The sequence below is a fragment of the Pseudomassariella vexata genome, assembly GCF_002105095.1.
Source record: "Pseudomassariella vexata strain CBS 129021 chromosome Unknown BCR38scaffold_9, whole genome shotgun sequence".
NCBI lineage: Eukaryota > Fungi > Ascomycota > Sordariomycetes > Amphisphaeriales > Pseudomassariaceae > Pseudomassariella > Pseudomassariella vexata.
In genome coordinates, this window is record NW_024467964.1 from 673776 (window position 1) to 693051 (window position 19276).

The 19276-nt window shown below is 50.9% G+C and overlaps 7 protein-coding genes across 7 annotated transcripts; 4 read left to right on the forward strand and 3 right to left on the reverse strand.

The window, feature by feature from the left end:
• Nucleotides 1-497: 497 nt before the first annotated feature.
• BCR38DRAFT_235506 (permease for cytosine/purines, uracil, thiamine, allantoin-domain-containing protein) lies at nt 498-2674 on the forward strand. Its single transcript, XM_040854351.1, has 2 exons — nt 498-1636; nt 1695-2674. The coding sequence occupies exons 1-2, from the start codon at nt 721-723 to the stop codon at nt 2285-2287; spliced, it is 1509 nt and encodes a 502-aa protein (XP_040714063.1). The 5' UTR covers nt 498-720; the 3' UTR covers nt 2288-2674.
• Nucleotides 2675-3061: 387 nt separating this feature from the next.
• Nucleotides 3062-4733, forward strand: BCR38DRAFT_410668 (uncharacterized protein; the record flags this gene model as incomplete). The annotated part of the gene is made up of 3 exons (XM_040858489.1): nt 3062-3261; nt 3318-4579; nt 4669-4733. 3 exons carry the CDS (start codon nt 3062-3064, stop codon nt 4731-4733), a joined length of 1527 nt encoding a protein of 508 aa, XP_040714064.1.
• Nucleotides 4734-5107: 374 nt separating this feature from the next.
• BCR38DRAFT_235548 (uncharacterized protein) lies at nt 5108-6450 on the forward strand. Its single transcript, XM_040854352.1, has 2 exons — nt 5108-6215; nt 6274-6450. Exons 1-2 carry the CDS (start codon nt 5424-5426, stop codon nt 6307-6309), a joined length of 828 nt encoding a protein of 275 aa, XP_040714065.1. The 5' UTR covers nt 5108-5423; the 3' UTR covers nt 6310-6450.
• An 800-nt stretch (nt 6451-7250) lies between these two features.
• On the reverse strand, nt 7251-9348 carry BCR38DRAFT_235461 (putative cystathionine gamma-lyase). The gene is made up of 2 exons (XM_040854350.1): nt 9074-9348; nt 7251-8998 (listed from the first exon to the last, which is right to left on the reverse strand). The coding sequence occupies exon 2, from the start codon at nt 8860-8862 to the stop codon at nt 7612-7614; it is 1251 nt and encodes a 416-aa protein (XP_040714066.1). The 5' UTR covers nt 8863-8998; nt 9074-9348; the 3' UTR covers nt 7251-7611.
• Nucleotides 9349-11973: 2625 nt separating this feature from the next.
• Nucleotides 11974-12978, forward strand: BCR38DRAFT_486503 (uncharacterized protein; the record flags this gene model as incomplete). The annotated part of the gene is made up of 4 exons (XM_040864037.1): nt 11974-12127; nt 12490-12587; nt 12665-12837; nt 12885-12978. The coding sequence occupies 4 exons, from the start codon at nt 11974-11976 to the stop codon at nt 12976-12978; spliced, it is 519 nt and encodes a 172-aa protein (XP_040714067.1).
• An 845-nt stretch (nt 12979-13823) lies between these two features.
• BCR38DRAFT_345895 (poly polymerase catalytic domain-containing protein) lies at nt 13824-16150 on the reverse strand (the record flags this gene model as incomplete). The annotated part of the gene is made up of 5 exons (XM_040856216.1): nt 13824-13946; nt 14008-14125; nt 14179-14772; nt 14852-15327; nt 15404-16150. 5 exons carry the CDS (start codon nt 16148-16150, stop codon nt 13824-13826), a joined length of 2058 nt encoding a protein of 685 aa, XP_040714068.1.
• Nucleotides 16151-16896: 746 nt separating this feature from the next.
• On the reverse strand, nt 16897-18816 carry BCR38DRAFT_437914 (uncharacterized protein). Its single transcript, XM_040860550.1, has 2 exons — nt 18533-18816; nt 16897-18462 (listed from the first exon to the last, which is right to left on the reverse strand). Exons 1-2 carry the CDS (start codon nt 18536-18538, stop codon nt 17191-17193), a joined length of 1278 nt encoding a protein of 425 aa, XP_040714069.1. The 5' UTR covers nt 18539-18816; the 3' UTR covers nt 16897-17190.
• Between the last annotated feature and the right edge of the window lie 460 nt (nt 18817-19276).

The following is a 19276-nucleotide window of genomic DNA, read 5'->3' on the forward strand; positions in this document are numbered from 1 at the left end:
GATTTACATTCCTCTTCATCTTTAAATATCATATATCTCATGGTATCTCTTCCTGTCAAGTTTGAATGTCTTGCCGCAGCAGCTGCGTCTCGGTCTGCAAACAGCTCTGGGCTGACGCCGTGCACAGCATTGCCTAATTCTCTGATTCGCCTCACGTGCAAGACCAGACGCAATCCAACCGCGCATTTGCCATAAATCCTGCATTTCATTTTGTTCCTCCGACTCTTAGTCGATAGGAACCCTTCGGTCACGCCCCCAGTACCACCAGACTTGCTTGGGTTTCCACGCCGTTGCCATGGAGGAGCTTCACAACTCCTGGCTGAGCCGATTGGCCCACAAGCTGACCGTTGACCACGAGGAAGGATTGACGAACGCCCAATTGATGGTATGTTGTGGGGAACTTGTGCAGCTGCATGTGAGGCAACGGGAGCTGACCATAGTCCCTTGCAGTTGACAAACAACGACCTCAAACCGGTTGAGCCCGAGCGACGACAATGGGGCCCTTGGAATTTTGTCGCCTTTTGGATTTCGGATTCGTGAGTTGCTCTCGGATCGGCTGTTTCCATTTTGTTGGGTTGGGATGGGGTCGTCGTCTGAAATTATACAGCGACGGCGGCCCCTTCGCCCTTTGCGCTTTACGCGCCCCCTTTCTTCCATACAAGCCGCACCGCTGGCCTCGAGGAAGCTTTGTTGAATAGTAACTAACAACGCTCCTCCAGAATGAACCTGAATACCTTCATGATCAGTAGCAGCATGGTGGTTGCCGGAATGTCGTGGTGGCAATCGTGGATCTGTGTCTGGCTCGGATATGCCATCGCTGGGTGCTTCATCTGCCTCACGGGCCGGATAGGAGCCGTGTATCACATTGGATTCCCGGTGGTCAACCGGGCTTCCTTCGGAATATACGGGGCTCTCTGGCCGGTCTTCAACCGAGCCGCCATGGCCTGTATCTGGTACGGTGTTCAAGCCTATATAGGGGGTCACTGCGTATACCTGATGATCCGGGCCATATGGAAAAGCTGGGATCGGGACACCATCCAACCCGGTGCCTTCGCCGTCGACTCTGGGACTACGACTGCCGATTATGTCTCTTTCTTCATCTTCTGGCTCTGCTCCCTGCCGGCCATATGGTTCCCCGTACATCAGATTCGGCACTTGTTCACTGTCAAAAGTTACTTTGTTCCTTGCGCAGCCATCGCCTTCTTTATATGGGCCGTTGTCAGGGCTGGCGGTGTAGGGCCTATCATACGACAACCAGCGACGATCAGCGGCAGTGAACTCGGATGGGAATTTGTCAAAGGCGTCATGTCGTCCATAGCCAACTTTGCCACACTCATCGTGAACGACCCGGACTTCAGTCGTTTCGCCGGCAAACCTCGCGATGCTTTGTGGTCTCAACTTTTTACTGTACCTATCGGTTTCGCCATTACGAGCTTCATCGGCATTTTCGTTTCCTCCTCGTCCGTGGTCATCTATCCCGGGAGCGAGCCTATCTGGGATCCACTCGACCTTCTTGAAAATTTTATAGATGACGGTGGATCCGCCCAACGATTTGGTGTCTTTGTCATCGCGCTTGCATTCGCACTGGCGCAACTTGGGACTAATATTGCAGCAAATTCAGTCTCGGCCGGTACAGGTAAGCAACTCTGTATTCTGTTCGTGATAACCGTTGTCGCGTGCTGATACTTCGACAGATCTGACCGCTCTCTTTCCGCGGTTCCTCAATATTCGTCGCGGCGGTTATATCTGCGCGGCAGTCGGTTTGGCCATGTGCCCATATACGTTGTTAACTTCTGCCAACCAGTTCACTACCTACTTGAGCGCATATTCCGTTTTCTTGAGCTCCATTGCTGGGGTCATGTGCAGCGACTACTACTTCGTTCGAAAGGGCTATCTGGAGATCAAGGAACTTTACGACGCCCGGAAGACGGGGCCATATTTTTACAGCTTCGGTTTCCACTGGAGGGCTTACACTGCCTACATCGCCGGTATCCTGATCAACGTCGTAGGATTCGCAGGCGCCGTTGGACGTGAAGTTCCCGTTGCGGCCACCTATATCTACAACCTCAATTTCTTTTGCGGTTTCATCATCTCGGCAGCAATTTACTGGGGTCTGTGCAAAGTGTCCCCGGTTCCTGCCGTGAGCGATAGATGGTTGGAAGTTGGCGATGAAATCACGGATATCAGGTTGGCATACGAGGGCAGCAGCCAACATGAATTCGACGAAGAAGCGGTCGTTAGTGGGAAGTACGGCGAGAACCAGAAAACTGTCTGCGGCAAAGTGTAAACTCGTTTTGAAAAGCGCCTCCGCCTGAATTTCAAGCAAAGGGTTCAGTTCCTACTACGTACATTCAATGAGGTGTTTCCAATATGGCGTTTTCAATATGGCGGACGGTACCCTGTACACGAACGGGTTCAGGGAAACCAGCTCTCTTGATCGACGCAAGCGGCTAGGATTCACCTCTACACAGTCCCTATTGGTCAGACGCGCCGGAGGAGGCACGGCCCCTCGGCTATCCGCTCATCTCCACCACATGCAAGACACTCAGGCGACTCAGGCGGACAACGAAACAAACGGCTCTCCTAGGGTTGGAATGGAATGACAGGAATAGCCTGTTATTCTGGTGTCGTAGATTGACATGACCTGGCCATCCCATGTTTTCCCCTATTTCGTTGTCTTCTTAGCACGCCTCGTCTCCAGTAGACACCCATCTCCAGGATGAAGTAGGGCTTGTTTGTCAGCAAGACACAACCACCCAATTTTCCGTCAGACTGCTATTGAGGGTTGCGTTTCAAATCATTACTAGCCTCAGAGACTTGCTAATGACATAGGCATCTTGGAGAAGGTAGTGGTCCAAGCAGCCCCGGCAAGTGAATGGCGCCTTGTGGAATCTCTATGCAATTGACGGTGCGAGTTTAGAGGCGTCGTTGCCTAATGGGAATCGCGTGAGTAACCATCAGGCCAAGTCGCGACTGATGCCTTTAAATATTCCCAAAGACTTCCTCGCACTCGGAGACTTACTTCGCACCATTGCTCACAATCACCTGCATCTGATCAACAATGGACTCCCAAACAGTAGCTCGAGACAGTCGGCTTCTGAAGATGCCTTTGGAGGTCCTTTTTCAGATTTCGGATCACTTGACAACCAGAGACTACGGCATTCTCCGACTCGTTTGTAAACATATGGAGGCCTCACTCGTTGGGAACTTTGCGCGGGAGTTCTTTACCAAGAGACAATTCATGCTCACCGAATTCAGCCTGTAAGAACTTCCCAAGGCAGAAAACTCGACATGACAGGAACTAATACGTACTGTAGCCAAGGCCTGGTGGATATTTCTAAGTCGAAATTCTCCCGGTGTTTATCCCACGTCATCATCAGCCCGGAGCGACCTTCGTTGAGCCGTGTCCCTGGCCGTTTCATGGTGGCTCCAAGCAGCCTGACAGCCTCCGACTCCCAGGCTGTCGAGCAGAATTGCTTCCGCTCCGAATGTGCTGATCATCTCAGCCTCATCAGCACCGGCCAAGATGTGGTAATGCTTGCAGAAGCCTTCGGCAATTTACCCAGCCTCGAAACTGTTGAGATCCGTGACTTCAACTCACGGAGCCGCAATCGGGAGGGCCCTGATGGTGAATGGACAAGCTTTGGAGCCAGAAAGTTCATGCGGGAGACGGGGGCAAGGGCAAGCCTTGAATGGCCTGGTCGCCACTTTGGCTCTCTTACGCCGGACCACCTTGTTTATTTGAGCCATGTGTTTTCGGCCCTCCTTCGATCGTTGGGCGCGTCCTCCTCGCGTCCCAAGAGACTGGAGGTGAACCTGCGACACTGCGGCCTCGCAGATCATGCATTCAACATCCCCCGTTATTCCGAGTCCGTCATTGAGCCAGTACTGAGCAGCCTCAGGACACTGTTTCTGGAACCGAATTCCCAACTACCTGCCGCCTATGTCGACGGTGACAACGCCCTGGTCCCATGTTACAGCTTCCTGCTGCGGAAGTTCCTCGCCAAAGGCCAACAACTAGAGCATTTTCGCATCAACTTCCGGGGGTACAATCAAGATGATGCCAAAGATTTCTTGCTCTGGCTGTCGAAAACCCCCGCCCTCTCGACCTCCAGTAATCGCCCAGCGGTGTCACTGTTGGAGTCGCCCCAACCTGTCGAGTTCCCCAAGCTTGAGAAGCTCGATATCGGAATGGTTAAGGTGGAACCACAGATGCTCCTTGCGGTGCTTCGGAAGTTCCAGAAAACCCTCCGTGCCGTCAGCTTCCACAGGCTCAGCCTCCTGCAGACGGATCCCACGCTGGCTCAAACCAAAGTGGATTTGTGGTCCAAGTTCTTCGATCAGCTATTCAGACTCCGCCTCAACCTCACAGACATGCAGATATCCAATGTATCACAACAAGGTCCCCTTCACGTCTCTCCCACTGTATCTGTCCTTTTTAATGATCAACACCCCACTAGAGCAGTTCGCAAATGGGCTGGAAAAGATTTCGCCGGTGCCTGTAAGGACTTCAAGGAAAGTCTAGACATTACGTGGCCTCCAGAAGACAACCAGCAGTCTAGTGGTAATGATGGCACGGGTGAGTGGCCGTCTCCCAATCTCAGCTTCATTCTTTGTCGAGCACGACGGCCGATGCTATTGAAACTCGCGAACTAACATTGAGTACAGATGTGGACAGTGGGGATGCCGGTAGCGATGAAGACAGCGATGACGACAGTGACGATGGTAACTGATCAGACCCCGTCCAATTGGCATGGAAGGGACTTCGACTTTTTCGGAGTCCCATTCTTGTGGTTTTCCGTTATGGAAGCTTGGTACGGATGTTATACAAACCTTTTGAGGTGAGCCTGTACAGTGCATATATGCTGATGGCCAATGAAGCATCGCCACTTCCCTAACCTAGGGCTAGTAGTAGGCTTGAACACTACTGGGACGTAGTTGTCACTTGCGTACAGCCATCGCACAATTATGAAAGCGTCAACTTGATTGTAGGTCAGGCAGGCACACACAGTCCACAAAAATCCATGTGTACTAATGATTTTCATCAATCATGTAGCTGAGGGTGTTCTGCTTCTACCCACGACCCCGATCACACCTGCCAGAGAAATGAAGGCTTTGAGATCACGGGTCGTCATCCTCGTGTCATGGCCCTTGTTCTTGCTTTTGTTGCTTGTCCGCAACAATATTTTTAATGCAAGGCCAATAAGCTCATTTGGTCGACTTCATCTTGCAGCTTCTGCCTCCCAATACCACACCATACCTGGACTGCACTTGCCAGCAATTCTAGGAAATAGAACCGCAATCTCGTTGTCACTCCTCATGGTCCATGCCACCGACCCTCACACCTTCCTTTCTCCTACAAAATCAAATTCCCGTCCAGTTTTCACAATCAGGCAATAAGTTAATCAATCTCACAAACCCCCATGGGATCGTCACAACTCTTGATAAACTCATTATTCGAGATGGAATTCTCACCCTCAATCATGGGTCCTAAGGTAGCCACTGCATTCCTCGCCGAGGAAGCTGCCACGGCCGTTGCTATACTCAAACAAGGCTCAGCATCAATCGCAGAGAAGCAACACCTTGACGGGTCTTCCGAAGCCAGCGAAATGCAAGCCGATACGGACACAGGCTCTAGTCTACCGACCACGAGCCTCAGATTCGAGCCTGACCCGGATGGGCGTAACGTTGAGAAACGCGAAGCAGGTGCAGCAAAGGACTCTACCAAGACCCAGCCTGGCCAGCCCAACACCGCGCAAACGCTCCGAGACAACAGTCGCAAGAAATCCACATCTAACACCACCAAATGCGAGAACTGCCTCGACTACCACGCCAGGCCCTGTGAATGGTCCTGCCGCGCCTGCGGCGCCGACCACCACTTCCTGGCATGCAAATACAAGGACTATATCTGTAGCTGCACCAAATTCCCCTACCATCTCCTTCATCACTGCAAGGTCGCCTGTACCATGTGCCAGGGAAAGCACCGACACCGCGCCACCCACTGCGCTGCGCGATGTGCTTGTTGTGGCAGCCTGGGACACGCCATGACGAATTGCATCATCCAGAAGTGGTACGGCTCACGGTGCAACTACTGCAAGGGCATCCACCTAGTTCAGGACTGCCCTTGCCGCTGCCGGTTTTGCAAGGACTTCCACCGCTCGGATAAGGATTGTCCTTTCTTAACGAGAACGGCCTGTGTTGTGGACGCTTTGAAGGTATGTTGCTTGTTTCTATAGGGGTTTGGAGTTACATGGTACTAACGAAGATGGTTAGCCTACGTTGAAGGGAGAGGGTGCTGGAGGACCGTAGATCTTGGGTTCTCAGCATTCACCGTGGCTCACGAGCTAGTAGCTGGGTCCGGAGGAGGCGGCAATGGAAAGTGGCACAATCGACGTGCATTTCACGAGGATGACATGAAGAAGACTCTCGAGGGTACAGACTGGGGAAGAGTCACACGGATGACTGAGTATCTGGAAGGTCGGAAACCGAGTTGAGGCAAGTGTTCCAGTCCGTAATTGCACACATGCCACGGATTCTAGGCATTGCCACCGAGTTGCTCAATAGTGCCCTCAGTATACCTCTATATATGGATGCTCACCAGTAACCACCTTGCTAAATATACGTTGTACCGACAATCCTGCAACTCTGCAACTTTCTCTTCACTCAAGGTGCAAGATTCCACTGGTAGATACATGTTCGTCGCCTCTTCCTGTCTGGTGGGCAATCCGTATCTGACGTGCCGAATGTTTTCAGGTCATGGCACTCACCATGAAAATGCCTCCCGTATGAGAATCGAAGAACTACCTGGAAAGAAAGAGCATCATCGTCTCACATCTGTCCACCATGTTGAAAGCCAATCGTGTCTACTTACTGAGCTACTTAAGAGTTAAGTAAGAGCATTCCTACTACCCATATCTCGACAACGCGCACATACGTACAGTTCGTCCAGGGGTAAGAAGGCCAGGAGTGGTCTATCGAGGGAATTGCCATACTTGTAGACTACTACGTAATGTTGACCACTTTTCATAATTCTTCGACCCTCGGACTGGTTTCCCGAGGGTTGAAAAAAACGAAACAGCCATTCTTTCTTACCCTGAGAAACCGGCTATGACCGGGTCACGAGCTGGTTGTTTTAGTCATCAACAGACCAGACCATCTTATTCGTATAAATAACGTAGTAAGCGGTGTAAAAAGTTGCGTTGTGGTATGAATAGGTTTTCCTTGTCCTCGTCGAAATAGGACCCCTGGCTAATACACCCCACGGCGCGCCACCTCACTTGATTTGAAATTCTGTCCAGCCTGGATTTGAACAAAGTCCAAAATGTGCTCGTTTAGCTGTTTTTCCATACAGATTCACATGATGGATACTGCTCAGGGGCGCCGGGAGAACAGCTACCAAAGGGTGACAAGCTAGCGTAGCCTACCTTTGAGCGACACCATTTGAATAGAAGTTGACACAACGCGACGCAGGCTGAGTAAATTTGGTCATGTATGCCGGTACGTAACGAAAGAACCCAATATTCTATCAAAGGACTGGTCCACGAGCTGGTCCTCCTATAGTGTGACCCAAAGCGCATGTCCAACCACGCCTTTACACAAATGCATCCTTTTCTAGTTTCCCGAATACCCGTTGACGCCGTTTGAAGATATCTCGGAGACGGCCCTGGCCAAAGCCTGCTCTACATCCCGCACTAGATCTTCAGCCTCCTCAATACCGCTGCTGATCCGAACTAGGTCGTCAAAAACACCGACTGCTTCTCGCTGGTCCTTTGGAATGCCTGCGTGCGTCATGCCGCTGGGCAGTTCGACCAGACTCTCGATGCCGCCTAAACTCTCGGCCAGGGTGTAGATCTTGGTGAGCTGGCAGAACCTCTCGGCTGCTATGCGGCCGCCTTTAATGCGGAACGAGAGCATACCGCCGCCCATGCCTTCGCGGTGCTGCTTGATGGCAATGTGGCGGTGGGGGTGGGAGTCCAGTCCGGGATAGTTGACAGCGACGACGTAAGGGCTGGTCTCCAGCGCTTTTGCGACCGCCAGTGCATTGTTGCTTGATTGCCGGACTCTCAAATGCAGCGTCTTGACACCTCTGTGCGCCAGCCAACTGTCAAAGGCGGAGGGAACAGCTCCGCCGGCGTTCTGCAGGAAGGACAGTCGTGCCTTAAGATCCTCCGAGTTAAATGCGGCCAAGCCCATGACGACGTCTGAGTGTCCGTTGATGTATTTTGTGACGCTGTGGACGACGATGTCGGCGCCGTGATCCAACGGGTTCTGTATATAGGGACTGAGGAATGTGTTGTCCACGACCACCAAGACCCCCCTGGCATGCGCCGCCGTCGCGACCGCGCGAATGTCCACCAATCGTAATGTAGGATTGCTAGGAGACTCAATCCAGACCAATTTCGTGCTATCGGTGATGTGTTCGGCGATGTCGACCTCGATCTGGGGCGTGAAGGTAACCTTCACTCCATGCGCCTTTGCAACCTGTGTGAAGTATCGGTGAGTGCCGCCGTAGACATCGCTTACGCTGATGACATGCGACCCGGAGGCCAAACTCTGGAGAATAGTGGCCGTGGCCGCGCTGCCGCTGGCAAAGGCGAGAGCGTGTTTGGCATGCTCGAGGGCGGCGACGGCCTGCTCGAAGTTGTCGCGGTTGGGGTTTGCGCTTCGGGAGTACTCGTATGCGCCCACGGGCTTACCGACACCATGCTGCGCGAATGTTGTAGAGAGCGAGATGGGTTCAATGACGGCACCGGTTGTAGGATCGTGAGGCGCGCCAGCATGAACGGCCAGGGTGCCAAACCCGTAAAGGGGAGAAGGTGCCCGTGGCGGGGTCTGAAGAGGGTGCTCAGCTGGGACAGTCATTCTGACAATGTTGCGCAAAGTTGCGGTGACGGTTGCGAGTTGAGGAAGAAATATCGAGCTTGGCAAAATTCAGGACGGGCTGTCTCGTTGTCCCGTCAAATGATTTGAACACCGCAAGTACCCGTCGAAATTCTATCTACGCCGTCTCTCGTGTAAGCGGATGCTTGTGGTGGGATGTTTGCTGGTGGGGTTGGTCCCTCAAGTCACCAACTTCCTACCTGAGTGGGGTCTTATTTCAAGGAGCTGCGTAGGTTTCTGACCGAGAGGGATCGAAATTAAAGAAGCGCCGTACGTGTCTAGCCATGGCTTTCGAAGTGTTGTTCCGGGCGGTAAAATCTGAGTAGTAGATGAAGTAAGCATTCCTCGCCCTCAGTACGACTTGGGACGAAAGGGGCGTGCTTTTGTCATCAGCCATGACGATTCCATCGTCTTCCTTCTCTGGGTTGATGAGCAATCACGCAACTACAGCCCGCCCTCCCTATAAATACACTTCCCCTGCAGGACAAGGGTCGAAGTTAGACAGCGGCACCCCATGCATGGACCAGGAAGGCACGTTATCTTGAAGATCTACTCCAACCTCGAAGTTGCCATGAGGCTCAAATCTTGTGCAGCCCTAAATGCTGATACCAAATTTCCAATCCAATGCAACCTCACCCGTGCTTAACTTTTTGGTGCTTGACGTACGATGGTAGTTTGTGACCTCAAAATGTGGTCCGTTCCGAGCTGCCCCGCCATACGCCATAACTTCCAGTATTGCGTCACCGTCCCTTGTCTTGTCACATTCCCAAGCTTTGCCAACATCAGGCTACTGCCTGAATGATGAGACGATATTCCTCCAAACTCTGCAACATTGGACCAGACGTGATTGACACGGTATTCTCAAGGACCGCCATTTGGAATGCACCCCCATTTTGAAGAGATCTCCGTAAGCAACGCTATAACTTCATTCAATTTTAATATGCAAAATACGCTTAACCAACATCCCAACCTGTTCGCCAGGCTCGTACGAGCCCACTTTTTAGGAGCGGTTTCTTTGAACACAAGGTGTTGCTTCTCTTCTTCACCGTTGTATGTAGCCGGGACTGCTAGTACCAGAGCGATCCCACAGTGCTCCTAGATGAAGTATATCAGTTTTCTTTGTGCAAGGACTCAGGTCTATATAGTGTCCAGGGTTTTCAGTCAAGCATATCAGTTTCTAAGCTAAAATAGAATAGAATAGGAATATATTGACGTGGGGTTAGGGTTTTTGGGTGCTCGTTTTCTTTTTTTCCGGTTTCAGACGAGTTATGTAAGCGCGTTCTTGAAGGGTATTTAAGACCTTATATACATAGTCACTCTCTTGAGAAAAAGATAGGAATTCAAGCGGCCTTTTCCACAGTAATCTGAACCAATTTCTCTTGACTTGGACAGGTATTCAATGTCTGACGTACCTGTTGAGGTACTTTTGTTGCCCCTATAGATCTGATTGTGCCTGCTGAGGCCATTGTTCCCACCTTTCACCTGTTGAGGTGATTGTTCAAGGACCTGTTGAGGTTCCTTTTCTTCCCCAGCCTGCTGAGGCTATAGTTGTTAGTACCTGTTGAGGTACTTGTCGTTCCGATCAGGGCAAGGAGCTCTTGATCTTGTTATTTCTTTCCACCTCCCGGATAGTAAGGTCTTGTTGAGGATCTTGTTATTCGTTGCCATCATCTTACACCTTAAACCTGCGGGTGGTTTCACTGCCCGTCGTCAATATAGAGACTAAGAACGGCTAGAGTAATATTATTGTTACGGATCTTAGTATATACGTCTAGATAACGCTTAATGCAGTCGTCGATCCAGTGTAGGCCTAATAGCGTAGGCCTATTCAGCATTTAGTATTTACCTAGCGCAATCGGCACTGAAAACTTTACTAGAAGCCCCCCAATAGAGTTCTTCATACAGAATCTACTTCACGGTAACCTCCTTATTCCCTCGTAAGCTTCTATTAGTCGATGGTAGTATTACGATGCGATTTAGTCTTGGTAAGTTAGTACAAGAGGATTGAAGGGTTCATTCTGCAGCGCGGCCGCTGAACTCTGAAGTACTTGTGCTGCGGACTAAAAACCATAACTCGTTCGATACGCTGCCTAAACCAACAGGATCAGGTTCCGGTGGGTTAGTTATTTTGTAAGTAGTTGTGGAATTATCGCCTGTTAAAGAGCAGTCGCGTCTTAACGTTTCCTAAAGATTGCAGTTAAAAATGGGGGTGCATTCAAATTGGTTGTTAATGCGGTTCGGGGCCTCCATTCTACCACGCCCAGGAGAACCTGTGTACTGTGTACTTCATTAAGAAATGTTGATATTTTTAGCGTCATGGAGCATGTGCCGCAGCCCTACGTGAACTGCTACTTAGTTCATCCTAAGAAGACATAAGCAAGCCCACTCCGATATATTTGGATGCCATCCACCCCTCAACCTTTGCTAGGACCATCGTTATTGGTTTATTCAAGGTTTTACGTTTATCCATAATAACAGGGCCCAATATCTCAATATGTTTTATGCTTTAGTTCCGCAAGTCTGTACTGAGCAGAGACAAAGTCAATTACAAATCGATGCTTTAGTTAGCAATGGCTTGGCAATGTGTAGATACCCTTCGGTGAGAAAAGCAGTGTAGCCTGATAACTACATGCATGAGATGTCAGACTTGCAGCTACACCGCACTCTACTGTAAGCCATGTGACCGACCCAGGAGCTGGGCCCAATCTGACTTGCTTCACAACCTACTTACACTCAAGTACTTCCCTTGGCGACAAGTAGATGACAGAATAAACGGTGCACCAAGGGTGGAATAATGTGGGATAGTTTGACATTCCAGTGCAGTAGACAAACACAACCTGGCTTTTATACGCAGGCACGCCGTTTCCTCTGCTATCCGCTGGTACTTTACGAGTTATATCGCATTTGGTCTGTAAGCACGCGGTATACGCCTATTGATATAGGTTCTTGTGAATGACACGATGCGATATGTCTCGCATGTCGGCTGAGGGCTGTCTCGACCCTCAAATTTTTCAGCACCACTTAATCCGAAAGCGATCTGTATCAATTCTTCATCCTCCAAGTCCGGACCGGCAAGACTAGCCGGCTAGCGTTATGAGCAGACCCGGCGCCTTCTTCGTTGGTGACAGGATCCTTCGCAGCCACCGCATCATATCAGCGGGTTCGTCGACATCGTTCTGCATTGTGATCATTGAGCTTCACTCAGGCGGATTAGTAGCTATGGCCATCGAAAACCCCGGGGGTCTCAGTCCGTCTTTGAACCAAGTCGATTTAGTTGTTGGCTTCGCCCAAGATTGTTGGCCTGACCGCAGAATATTTGGAATATTGATCAGGGGCCCGGCTCTGGGAACGCCGGCGACGGGATGAGCAAGATGGGAATGAGTGATTTCCGACTGTATAAACGTGAAACAAAGTCTCCCATGAATCATACGAGTTGAACCATACACAAGTGAACACAGCAGCCCAGACCTAGTCCTACTTGACCAAAGACGTAAGCAACAACGGCTCGTGTAAGTCTAACCCTCCTCGTACCCGGCCTCTCGGCCATCAGCTCGGCTCGTCACTGCCAGAACCTCACAATTCTCGTATAAATTACTGAGGCCAACGCAGAATTCGCTCGCGAAGCCCCAGCAAGAAACATCGAGGTCACAAATTTCTTGCATGTCACCCAACCCGAGGGCAACTTTGTCGAGAGCATAACGCGAGGTGTAAGTATATCCATTGAAACAAGAAACAAGACCACAAGACCACACAGACTGACTCTGGCCTTTATAGAACATGATAGTGTCCGGCAATCCACAACATCCTGGCAACCTACTGCGAGCTCGACGCCGGCCAAAAATTGCAAATCTTCACCCACGGCGTCGCCTTCGATCGCGGCTACTGGGACCACCCCTGCTACAAGTACAACTACCGCTACGTGGACCAGGCCATGTCCCACAGCTACTCAACCTTCTCGTCCGACCGTCTCGGGCTGAGCATGGCCTCACCCTCATGGGGTTTAGTCTGGATGGCACGGGTGGCCCCTTCTTCGCGTTTGGTGGCAATTTCGTCACTGCCAACATTTGCCCGCCTCTGGCCGAGTATCCGGACGGGTAGATGGCTTCTGGTGATCTGTCGGCTGTGCAGAACAACTTTCCTGCTCCGGGGCAAATCGATTCGGATATGTTGTCGGCACTTTTCGTGACTGTGCAGCCAGCGACTGTGGGAGAGCTGCTGACCATCACTGCGGTTGTCGACGGTGAACAACTTCGAGGGCTCTATGTTGGTTATCACCGGAGGCAGGTCTTTTAGTTTGATTGCGATTTCTGGAAGACGTAGGCGCAACTGACTTCTCTTTTGAAAAGACCGAGACCCTCGCTTCTGTAGAGGCAACTGTTATATAGCCAGCCTCCGATTCCGGACGCAGAGTAATCTTCCCCCAAGGCCAAGTTCAACTCGGTCGTGGTCCCTAATGCGAGACACGGTTTAAATCTTGTGATTGGCTTAACATTTCAACATTGTTAAACGAGGACAAGCGGGCTGGCATTGTACAGGAGTACTCGTGGCGACGACTTACGAGACAATCCTTGACTCCCTGGACAGCCAGGTATCATATCAGCTTTGGTAGCACGTAGCAGAATCTACTTGATATACTTGCCAAGCCCACTTCTTTCATACAGGAGTTCATGTTCAGAAACCTTCATAGATACCCTAATTATCTATAGCTTCATTAGATTTTTCCGACCTAGCAATAAGCAGTAGTAGTTTAGTTACAGTCCATCTTTGGCGACAAGTTGCCGTAATCGGCGATCGCTACCCATTTTGTCTTACAGAGATCAAATTCTCTTCAAAGCACAGCCATTTTGGTCCGAGTCCACAAACCCTCAACCTTGAACCCTTAACATCGCCCTTGGCAAATCATCATGAAATCGTCGAAAAGCTCCTATTGCTGCGGAAAATACCTACATTTTGACTCGAAGTAGGTATCTGAGTCGCACCTGCTGGACATTATAGGCAATGTACTCGTTGTATTGGAGGTATGCGTTGTGGACCTCGGTATTTCCGGGCTTCACAGTTACGTCCGGCTTTTAAAACGGCCATTAGCACTCGTAGCTGCAGATGTAGGGGCTTTGGAAATAAACCCACCATCTTCACGCCTTTCAGAGACGGATGGACACATTCGGCGTCTTTCCACAGGCTAGGTCCTGTGATACCTTGACCCCAGGTGGACAGCATTCCTTTCGCCTTGGCATTCGCGTCCGCGCTATAGTGCAATGGTTAGCTGGGTTGCGTGGAGAGACGTGGATCTGTACTAACTTGTACGAGGCATTGGTGAGAATTTGCAAGGGATTACCGAGTTCGGCTTCACATAGAAGAAGCAATGCGTGGCCACCGGTAATGTAGGAGTAGCAATAGTTTGCCGACTTTGAACTCATGTCAGCCAAATAAATACCCTTTCCGAACATGTAGCCGGTCGCCGGGGCTTCCGGGGGCGCTATTCTCAACCCTTGACTGAGGATGCCACCGAAATTGGTGGCTCTGCTTCCATGCCATAGGAGTCTTCGGTCTTTCGGAGGTCCTGCGAACTGGCTTTCGAAACGGTCTTTCTCCCCTTGTCTCTCAATTCGGAAGATCTGAGATATCTGATAATTGACACAGTGTGTCTGCCCTCGAGTTTCCGTCAGATAGTTCTTCAGCTCACGGAACTCGGCGCTGTCACTCTTGAGTGGCGTCATCTCATCGAGACCCAAGCCTTGGAACTGCCGATCGAGCGTGTGAAGTCTTTCAACATCCTTTTTGACATTCATGATGCCAGCTGCATCCTTGAGATCACTCAAACTGTCGAGAAGCTCTGCTTCTCTCTTGAGCAACGTATGGTCTCGAATGACAGGAGGTCTACTGCGGCCGAAACTGCAGCAGTCCAAGTCAGCATTTCTCTTCAGCATATTGACTAAAAAAGGGGGACTCTCGCAAGGGGGAGGCTACTGACGCATGCGGAATCAGAGAGAAGTAGGTATTGGATAACATCTCAGTTGCCTCTGGCCACGAGGTTCCATACTGAGTCTGAGCTAGATTTGAGTTATCCAGGAGCGCCGAGAGGTCTTTCAAGGTTTGATAACCCCGAGTAATGGTGGTTTTGCTCAGCTTGCCGAGTGGGAGCTTCTTTGCATCGTAGTTGAGATCACTCATCGTAGCAGCGAAATACTGCGGGTCAAAGATGAGTTCCATCAGTTCTTGGACTGCAGGGGTAAGCTTTGACTGGGGTACCTCCAGGTCATCCTCAGTCTTCACATTGTTTGAGTCCTCATCCCCGTCCTCCTCTTCAGAGTCAGGGTCATAGGATCGCTCAACGAAAGTGTATTTGCCCGCCTTAGGGCTTGCTCCTCGGTCAGTCCAGGATAAACCGGACTTATTCTTGAATTTCTTGAGGAAATTCTTCATAGCATCATCCAGACAGCCACCACCCTGCAAAACAGTCTAGTAAGTACTTCTGACGTACAAGTGATAGCTGCAAGTTGAAAACGAGACCAAAGCGACTTACCAATGTAGCCGTCTGACCGCGTTCTCCCACGCGTCCCCAGCGGGTCCACGTTTTGTAATCGCCGCCATTGTGCAGAAGCTGGACTCGGTAGAATTTGTTATTATTTTGTCCGGCGTTGGTTTGGTTCAAAGAGGCGTCGTAGATAATGCCAGCCCCATCGGTATAAACCGCGTAGTGAGTCAGTGGACAGGCCTCATCCAATGGAATCAAGGTGCCCTTTTGAGCGATCTGGGCAGCACCAATCTCCGGAATTTTGGACTCGGTCTGTGAATCTGCCTTAGCCTTCTTCTTGGGCTGCGGCTGAGACTCTTCGTCGCTCGCTCCCGTGTCGGCAGATGTGACAGGTCGCTTGCGAGAGCCATTAGTCTTGCCGGGCTGCAATTGTGGTTGGGCGTTAGTGGCAGGTGCGGCACCGGCATCATCATCAGGTACATCAAAGCCATAGTCCCGTTCGTTCAACCTGCTCGACTGTGCTAAGCAATCCTCCAACCAATTGAGGTTGATAATTGAAACTCCATTGGTTTTGGCGGCCTTCACCTTCGCAGAAGGCTTGTTGAAGTCCGCCTCTGTAGTGACTAGGTGAGAGGTGTTTGCATTGACGCTCTTGGCCAATGAAGCACCAAGGGGCTCGAGGTAAGTCTCTTCAATGACTCCCTGGGCCATGCCAAAACTGCCACTGAGAGCGATCGTACAGCCATGCAATGGTGGGGCCGGTGGGGGCCGTTTTTTAGCCTTCTTTGGCGGCATCGTGAGGTTGGAGTTTCAGGGCTCGGATTGAGCCGAGGTGTGGGTGGATAAGGTAGACGTGGGTAAGGTGTGTTTTGTCCGACTGACTCCACAAGTGCAGTTGATTGAGGGCAGGACAATGAAGGTGTAGACTGAGACGGGGCGAAGTCCCGAGGCCTGTCGACGGTTTTAAAAGATCAGCTTCATCTCGCGCTTGACAAATTTCACCCCTATTGACTTAGGTTGTTTGAATCCAGCAGCCGTTGTATTAGGCAACCACGCGCGAGATTGGCACCAAGTCACGGGAAAGAAGCCTCCCCAGGTCTAGTGCTAGGCAAGGGGCCAGCAGGCAGCATTCGGTGCCAGCAGTTGAGTCCAAGCAATGAGGCAACGCCACTGTTTACACTCTAAGAGGAATAGTTCCGGTTACATCTGGTTTACCACACTGGAATTCCGTGCTATCCCATGTTGTTGCACCCTCAGGCTACTCCCTTTTCCCTGGGAGTCAAATCACTACTATTTCCTACGATCTCGAACCAATTGGGCAAGTATTCTGGGGCCCGATAAACATCTTGCGGCACTTGGGAAACCGACTCTGCTGTAGAGAATATGAAGCGAAAAATCAGATAGGATAAGAGGCGACTTAGGTGAAGTGGTAAGGCACTACCTGGAGCAGTAAACATGCTATTGGTATAATCTGACTTTGCCTACGGTTCAAATACGTGTGCATTATTTTGTTTTGTTCACAGCTTAGTGAAGGATGAGGCTGAGCAGATCAATATACTGTATTCTCGAGTAATTACAGTCCAAATGCGTCATCTATAAACCAAATAACCGCGTCGCTTGCTACTAGCGTGCAGACTTGAACGCCTTGGCCAACCATCATGCTGATTTCCTTGTCAGGTAAACTCAGAAAACGCCTTTCATATGCAAGTCCTCTCTCCAGACTGTAGACCATGTAAACTCCAATTAGGAAAATATTCCCGAGTCAAACTGTGAATGCCAGCATACAGGATCCAACACTCTACCATGTCGATGTAATGACTTGGTTGGGAGGCAAATTAGGGAATACCCAGGCGTCGTTTCCTCTCTTCCTTTTCGCGCTTCAGCTTCTCCTCGAGCGCCTTCTCCCGTCGGTCCTCTTCACGAGCTATGTATTCCGCCTTCCGTTCTTCGACGTCGATATCGCTAAGACCAGCTTCCATATCACTGGAAGCATCGGAGGCGTAGTCATATTCTCGACTGTACCCCCCAGGTTGTGGCCCATCGTCATGATCCTCATCATCCACGATGAAATCATCCAGTTCATCGTCGTACTCTTCCTCGAAGCGACCACGACTTTTCGCCTTGGGCGGAGCAAGAAGTCCACCAGCAGTTCGCGACGAGGCCGAAAACTGGCTGTTTCGTGATGCAGACGACTTTTTGGCAGCACTCGAAGCTGGCGGGGGTCGCGCAGTTCCCGTATAGCCTGTGGTGGCTAAGGCAGCTTTCTTGAGCTTCTTCTCGGGAGCATCACTACCAGAAGAGTTGGGCCGGCTTCTTCCATTCGCTTTCGAGTCCTTTGACATGCCATTTTTAGGACCATCGCGTGAGGCAGTCGACGGGCGAGGCCCCTTGCTCCCCTGTCCCGTGGCTGATCTAGCTTTGCCGGTGCTACTCCCCAATTTGCCCTTGATCCTCTCGTTGCGTTGTTTGTGAGTAAGTTTTGGAACGGGCTTGTGCTGAATAACCCCAGCCTTGGGCATTATCTGCTGAGCCTTCGCGCCACGCGCCATGATTTCAGCAAATGACCCCTTCTTCGGCGCCTTGGACGGATCCAAGAGAGTAGGGGTCGTTGGAGACGGTTTCGCTGAGGGCACAGAAGAGTTGGGTTTGGGGCGCGCAGCTAGTGCCGGCTTATCGCCTTTTAATGTAGTGCTGGGGAGTGGAGATGGCCTGCCATTCAGACGACCAGGAGTAGCGGTGCCCGTGTATGGTCGACTGTCAGAGCTCGAGGAAGACGTAGCCGCAGGGCGTTGATTACTGGCTGTGGACGAGGAAGGCTTCGCTGTGGCTGTTATGCGGCTGGAGGGAGTCGTTGGCTTGATCGATAGGGCATTTCGAGATGCAGAAAGAGACTGCTTGGCATCTCCATCAGTATTTCGGGCGACTGAGCTAGTTGCGTATGATCCGTTCGCTTGTCGAATCTTGGAGACCTTGTTCGGGATTCCATTCGGAATCCCATTCGGGTCGTTATCGGCTTTGCGCTTGATGCCAGCTGAAGTCGATATCTTCAGGTTAGAGGGGGCCGGAGAGGACTTCTCCCCGGAAATTTCAGCGAGGAGGTCTCCGATCTAGATATTTTAGTACCAGAAGTATAAAATAAAACGGCGCGCAATAGGTAATCAAGCACATGTAACATACCGGCATCTTGGAGAACAACCTCGCGGTGTTCGGCTCGAAAGAGAAACAGGCAATTCAGGTAGTAGAAGTCGGATCGCCGTCAGATGATATCGTGTGGTATCGGACACGTCATAAACATGACTTTAACCGTGCTGTTTTCACAGCATAATGCGATAGTGCGACAATTTTATAGTGACAGAAAGGGTAGGGAAAACGGTGTGAAGAGTCTTCGTAGCGACTCGTGGGTGCGAACGGAGACGGGCGCAACGAAAACCTTAAGACTCGGGTTACCAAAGAGATGCTGAATTTAGGGCAGTCAAGTTCAACATGAAGGAACCGCCGGCTCGACAATCTGGAAGGCCCAGTAGCGGATAAACTGCTTCTCCGGAAGCAGTGATCCAGCGCTAGAATGCAGATTGCTCTCGGACTTAAGCCGAAGACTAGCCGGATAATCTCAAGGACCCAAAGTTCCAGCCCCTTGAACGCAGCCTGAGACTGAGATAAGAAATTCGAAGAAATTCGGTTTGATTGACCAAGTCCAGCCAGCAAGCCCTATTGAGAAGACCCACCCACAAGCGCTGCTGCCATTAATTTCTCACATCGACCCGCGTCAATCTAGTCGTCACCCACGAACATCAACTCCAGAACTCGAAGAATTAGTCTCCCACCCTTGGGTTAAATCGATTGATCTCTCGTGTTCTTAAAAACCACCCTCACGACTTGTAAGTCCTACAGCTTGCGCCTGAACCCCAAACCGCAAGGTGT

Excerpts from the sequence above, each read along its gene's own strand:
- BCR38DRAFT_235506 (XM_040854351.1), top strand. The coding sequence starts at position 721 with ATGAACCTGAATACCTTCATGATCAGTAGCAGCATGGTGGTTGCCGGA. Across the intron at positions 1,637-1,694 it reads TTCAGTCTCGGCCGGTACAG|ATCTGACCGCTCTCTTTCCG; the intron begins GTAAGCAACTCT and ends ATACTTCGACAG.
- BCR38DRAFT_235548 (XM_040854352.1), top strand. The coding sequence starts at position 5,424 with ATGGGATCGTCACAACTCTTGATAAACTCATTATTCGAGATGGAATTC. Across the intron at positions 6,216-6,273 it reads GTGTTGTGGACGCTTTGAAG|CCTACGTTGAAGGGAGAGGG; the intron begins GTATGTTGCTTG and ends GAAGATGGTTAG.
- BCR38DRAFT_235461 (XM_040854350.1), bottom strand. The coding sequence starts at position 8,862 with ATGACTGTCCCAGCTGAGCACCCTCTTCAGACCCCGCCACGGGCACCT.